Genomic DNA, 6,091 nt, shown 5'->3' with positions numbered 1-6,091 from the left:
AGGCAAGGCTGGGAAAGGCAAGGCAAGGCAAGGCAAGGCAAGGCAAGGCAAGGCAAGGCAAGGCAAGGCAAGGCAAGGCACAAGAACGGGCATGAAACAGCAAACATCCACAATGACCAGGAATCATATACAATGAACGAGCACAGGACAATGAAACATGAGGACTCTTTATAGGGAGGCAAACACAGGATAATTAAATAGGGACCAGGTGACACGGATCAAACACTAAGGGGAAGCTAATTAACACAAACTAGGAAACAGGAGGGTAGGAACGATGACGCGACTCGGGGAGAGTATGGAAATGTATGGTATGTATCTTATCTTATATATGTTTTAAATGATGAGGAGATTCTGCTCAACCTGAAGAAAAACAATGTTGTATGCACCTGAATTATACTGAAAACTATCATTCGTTACATTCTGATTCTTGAAACTACAAGATTTGAAAAACTGTTTATTGTTTCTGATTGAGAAAGTTAAAGATCAACATTTGACTAGATTCCTTCCCCTAATCTTTATATCATAAAGAATGAAAATATAGAATATAAAGAGCATAAGGACACATGAGATCTGTCACTGTTCTCTCTATTTTTTTATTATCTGCACAATTTGTGGCATCAGACGGAATTGAGCTTTGAATCATGATGTCATGAGTTCAATAATGTTTTAGGGTTTAAAGAGAAGGGTTCTTCAGGTCCTCTGGTTGTTCCTGTGGGAGACATTCGTTCCTCATATCATGTTTAAAAAATATATTTTCATTTTTTTCAGAGCGTCTAATAGTGTCTGGATCAGATCAGTCTTTATCAGTGTATGTTGGTGAAGACGTGACTCTGAACTGCTCTGTGGACTCTCACATCCCACCTGAAGAGGTTTCATTGAAGAAACTAGTTTAAGATGAACACATCAAAGTTCTGCTCTATCAAAACACATAGGTTTATCCAGAAGCATCAGATATTGAGTTCTTCACTGATGAAATCCACAGAGGAAACTTCTCTCTCAGACTGAACAGAGTCAGAACTGAAGATAAAGGAGAATATATGTGTCAAGTGTTTGCTGGACCATTCACAGACAACACAATGATTTAAACAGATCTCAGTTGTTCCAGTGTTGAGCTTTTTTCCAGACTTAAAATGTGCCAAGATTCCGACGGCTCTGGAAACTTCAGAGAAAAATTTAAACATATGTTGTCCTAGTTATGACATAGAAACTCAATAACATTTTCCTCTGTGACGTTTTGTGTGGTGTGCGTGTGTCAAAGGCTTCTCATCTTTACGAATAATGGTGTTAATATGTGTATTTCTGCATGTGGATCTGCTCTTCTCTTCTGTTCTGTTTCTTTGATTCATCCATTAGTCTCTAAATTTAACTCATTTCTAGTGGAGGCTCATTCTTTTTGTATGTTCCATGTAGTTTTGCATCTTCAGGTTTTGCTTGTGTTTTGTCCAAACATCATTTTGTTGTTCACGTTCTTACTATGGGGCTTATTGAAGGTAAGTGGTATATTTTAGTGGAACAAAGCTTAAATTGTTTTGAAGAGCACCAAAAGAAAACATTGTTCTGCTATACGTTCAACCAATGTATGAGAAAGTGATATTTGGGGGATTTTTTTATTTTGGCATAAATTATTATTTATAACTTTGTTCATTTTACTTCAAATTATTGTGACTTGACCATGTTGATTTGCAGTAATGTATTCAGTATTGTGGTATATTTAATTAAATCTCTTTATATTTACAGACATTATAAGAAGATGGATTGACTCTTCAAGTATTAATATACAAGTTACTGTTTTTACAGTATTATTTTATTCAAGTAAGTAATAATAATAAATGCACTGTGATTGTTGACTGAAAATTATAAACTTTATAATGCTTCAGTGTGTATTTTCATGTACATTTTATTTCTGTTTATTTCTACATTTATTTTTATTACTGCAATACACTATTGGTAGTTGGTACTACATGTGTGCCATTATCATTTGTTTCTGTGTATTTGTGACAGTTCTTTTTAGACACGCAATACAGTATACAGAAGCTGATAAAGTGATGATCGAAGTTCTCTTTGTTTTATTGCTTCTGTTGTGTCTCATTAAAGTCATTAAAGATAAGAAAATTAAGATATTTGATACAGATATTTAGTCTTTCCATTTTTAAAGCTAATGAACATTATTATGCTTATGTAAGTTATGGTAGTAAGTTTTTCACAAATTCAGTGACAATTAGTTTAGTCCATTTTAAGTCTTTTTGTTTTCTCCTTTGTTAGATGATGTTTACCTAATGCAGAAATTTTTGGTTTTTACTATGAATTTTGTAATAATGGTTTAAAAACATGGTAATGCAGAAAAAGTCAAGCAGTGTTCAGACAAGGTGTGGAGTTCTCCCTTTACTTCAATTTACTTCTGTTTTACAGTTTTGGAGCTGCTAAAAGAGGTAAAGTTTATTTTCTCCTCACACATAAAAATTATGTCTAATAATAAGCAAAGTAACAACAATTTATTTCCTCACTACTCGAAACAATTGTATGACATATGTACTTATTCTTGTTTTTATATTTAACAAATATTTGAAAAGAAACATCAACCGTCATAGGACCTCAACTGGGCAGGGCTTTCTAAATTGCTGCCTGAATAAAATATTGTCATGAAAACGTTTGTAAATATGATAGATAATACAGTTAAATGTTCCCCAATTTTGAAAATATTAATTTATATTTCTTATAAACAAAAAACCTACCCTGTTCTTCTTTCCTGCGTTCGATATACATGTAACGGCAGAACCGCGGAACAGTGCCGAGCAATGCATTATGGGAACAGTAGTTTGTAGAATCTTTGAGACTGTATATTTGTTTTCTCTCGTGTTGTGTAGGTTTTGGTGTATAATATGGTAAAGTTGGCCTACTTTGCTCATTATGCTTTTATTGTGGTGCCTTTTTTTTCACTAAATTAACATTTCCTGATCTTTTTACCAACCCCGCCACTGCGACAATTTAAAAGAGAAAGTAAAAGTCAGCACTGAAAGTGAAAGCTGATGTGCAGACATCTGAGGGACATGATCGTACATCAGCAAATTATTTTTTACGACAATTTATAGCAGAAGTTATTATTTTGTCTAATTTTGTATATTTAAGGATGTTTCTGCATTATTTGTTTTTAATATCAATATTGCTGAGGATCGCAGAGGGTGAGTGATACTTACGACGAGAAGCTACCGAGCTCACGGTTTCTCTCTAAAAACAACGACGTTTTAAATGAGTATTTAACGTATTTGCAAACTATGTTTTTTAGATTCTTTTTAAACGAACCCACTGTGGTTAAATGTGCTGCTCTGTTTTATTTTATTTTTCATTTACGGACTGTTGAGGCTGCTGGACGACATATGTAAGCTATAATAATTGACACATGGGAACTACTGTCTGTATTTTAGATTAACAATAAATGGCTGAACTGCATAAAAAAACAAACAATATAATATACACACACCTATTAACATGAAGAGACAAATTAAAGGTGTTTTACGTAACGTCCGCCGCTAGAGGGCACCCCATTTCGAAATCAAAACTAGCTAAGAAATCTTCTTTCACAAGCATTGTCCCCCAAACCCGATTAAATCAGAATTGGCCTGTGTTGAAAGATTTTGATAAGTGCGAAATAAAAAATGTTTAGGAAGTCTAAGGAAGTAAACATTAAAATTGTAAATGAGATTTGTCCCTCAAACGAGTTAAGATTACAATTAAATTTAAATGTGAATAATTGTGTATTTTCTCTATCTAATATTGAACGTTTAGACCATATTTTCTTTCTTTGTAAATTGGTTAAACCTTTTTGGAGAGATGTACTGGGGTTACAATCCAAAAATTTGGGGTTTTGAGGATAACAAACGTTTAGATTTTGTTTTTAGCTTTTTGGTTTGTATGGCAAAGTTTTTCATTCATTAATTTAGGTTATTTTAGTCTAAGTATAACTTCAATCTGTGGTAAGATGAGATAAAGCAAATGTATAAAACATTTAAATGGGATAACTATATAAAAGCCTTTACTTTGATTTCACTTTTTGAGGAAAATAAGCTAATTTGAATAGGCCTCTCTCTTTTTTCCCATTTCATTCTTTCAGTCTGGTTTTCTGTTTATTTATTTTTTTCTCAAGTTTGTATGTTTCATTGTTCAGTACTGGTATGCTCAACCAAAAATGCTCATTTGTGCATATTTTGAATTAAGGTTGTATGCCTGTTTTGTTTGTTGGGACGTTTTTTATATTTGAATAAAATGAAAACTAAAGGAATTTCAAATCAAATGAGCCAGTATTTTATTCACAATAGAACATAGATAACATAACAAATGTTTAAACTGAGAAATTTTACAATTTTATTCACAAAATGAGCTCATTTAAAATGTAATCACAATTTTATTGTATATTTGATAAAATTTATAAAAATGAAACAGTTTTAGGAATTTTTCACTTGATAACATGATTTTAATGTTATTATTATGAAGTGTACGCTTTAGACGTAAATTAATTTAATACAATAGGTTATTCCTGGTATCAACCTAACAACACCTGTAAATCTCAGATTAATTATTGCTTTTCACTGATTCACTTAGACAATTTGCATCTGACCTTGAACACCTTTAACTGATCATTAATTAAAATGAAAATAAGTTGTTCGAATAAGGAATAATAAAACATACTGGAAATTTAACTCCGGTTTGTTTAAAAATGAATAATATTGTGCATGGAAAGTGAAAGTGACGTATTTGTCAAGTTTGGTGACCCATACCCGAAATGTGACCTCATCAGATTAAAATTTCAGTTAAAATATTACAATGGTTAAAAGAAGGGAAGAATCAATTTTGCGTTGCAAGCTGAATTGGATGATCTCTACTGCAAAATAGCTCAAGGTGCATTTGTAAGGTCCTGAGCAAAGTGGATTGAAGGAGAAATAAAAATTCATTATATTTCTTTAATTTAGTGAAGAGAAAACATTAACAATATGTATCAAGTTTCATTATTAAGGGAGTAGAGTGTAAAGATGCTAAAAGTATTTATGTTTTACAATAATATAGATCCACATTCTCTCAGTCAGATTCAATGAATTGTTTTATAAAATAAAAGACTTTCATACCCAAGATTGACGACTTATTTAAAGTTTTGTGAGTTAGATCTAAGAATAGAGGAATTAGATGAGCTGTGCACAACGTAATTTTATAGGTTCTTTTGGAAAGAAATTGGGTTTGTTGGTCGCTGCTTTTCTAGAATGAAAGGAAACATTTAATGATGTTAATGGGTAATTATAGATTAACAAAGTTCGGGAGAAGCCAGAGCATATAATTAAGACCGGCTGGTTCGCAATCAGCAATCATAGACTCCAACCTATCAGCTCAAGCGAACCAGCACTTAAGTAGACCAAGATTCTTACCTGAAGCCATCTCAAAGGATTACACATCCCGCCACCTCCCCGGCTCCTCTACTTGAGCTCATGTCGATAGCAGAACTCCGGGGGTGAGTTCTGGGTTCGGCCGTTTCCGAGCTCGGCGCACTCGCCCCTATTGGGGGGCGGGAGCGTTCTGGGATCGGATGGAATCGGCGAGCTCGAAACCTGCTCCCCGGACAGCACACCAAACACGCATACTTTAACTACTCCTGCTATCTTCATTATCTGCTCAGGTGAACTCGTGAAATGACTACCATGATACAAGGCCTAGTAATACTTATTCCCAAACATTGAGAATATAAAAGACTATTGGATAATCTAAGACATATCACCCATCTAAACACAAGCTGCTAGAATGAAAAAAGGTCTTTCCCAAATCATAAAGGAAACAAAACCAGTCTGACTTCCTTAGTGGAAGGTCCTTACAAAATAACATACATTTAGTCCTATAGATTTAATTGATAACAGTGACACAGTGATAGATCACATTGATAAAACAAAGCATTCGACAACTACAGCTCAAATAAATATTGCGATGACTGATCTCTTCATAATGAAATAGCCTGCATTTACAAAATAAGAATAAAACATATATCTTACTAACATAAAAAACATTTTTACCACGTATTAAGGGTGTGGCATCTAAAATAATGTTTTATTTGTAA

At 33.3% G+C, this 6,091-nt stretch overlaps 1 protein-coding gene across 2 annotated transcripts in view; it reads left to right on the top strand.

Moving 5' to 3' along the window:
• The first annotated feature begins 3,024 nt into the window (after positions 1 to 3,024).
• Positions 3,025 to 6,091, top strand: part of LOC130426665 (uncharacterized) — a 29,701-nt gene continuing 26,634 nt past the window's right edge. For both annotated transcript variants that reach the window (XM_056753555.1, XM_056753554.1), the window contains exon 1: positions 3,025 to 3,179. In XM_056753555.1, coding sequence (XP_056609533.1) covers positions 3,128 to 3,179 — 52 coding nt within the window. In that variant the 5' untranslated portion in view covers positions 3,025 to 3,127. The remainder of the gene's footprint in view (positions 3,180 to 6,091) is intronic.

This window comes from Triplophysa dalaica, chromosome 7 (genome assembly GCF_015846415.1).
Source record: "Triplophysa dalaica isolate WHDGS20190420 chromosome 7, ASM1584641v1, whole genome shotgun sequence".
Taxonomy (NCBI): Eukaryota; Metazoa; Chordata; class Actinopteri; order Cypriniformes; family Nemacheilidae; genus Triplophysa; species Triplophysa dalaica.
This window is presented reverse-complemented; position numbering and strand designations above follow the sequence as displayed.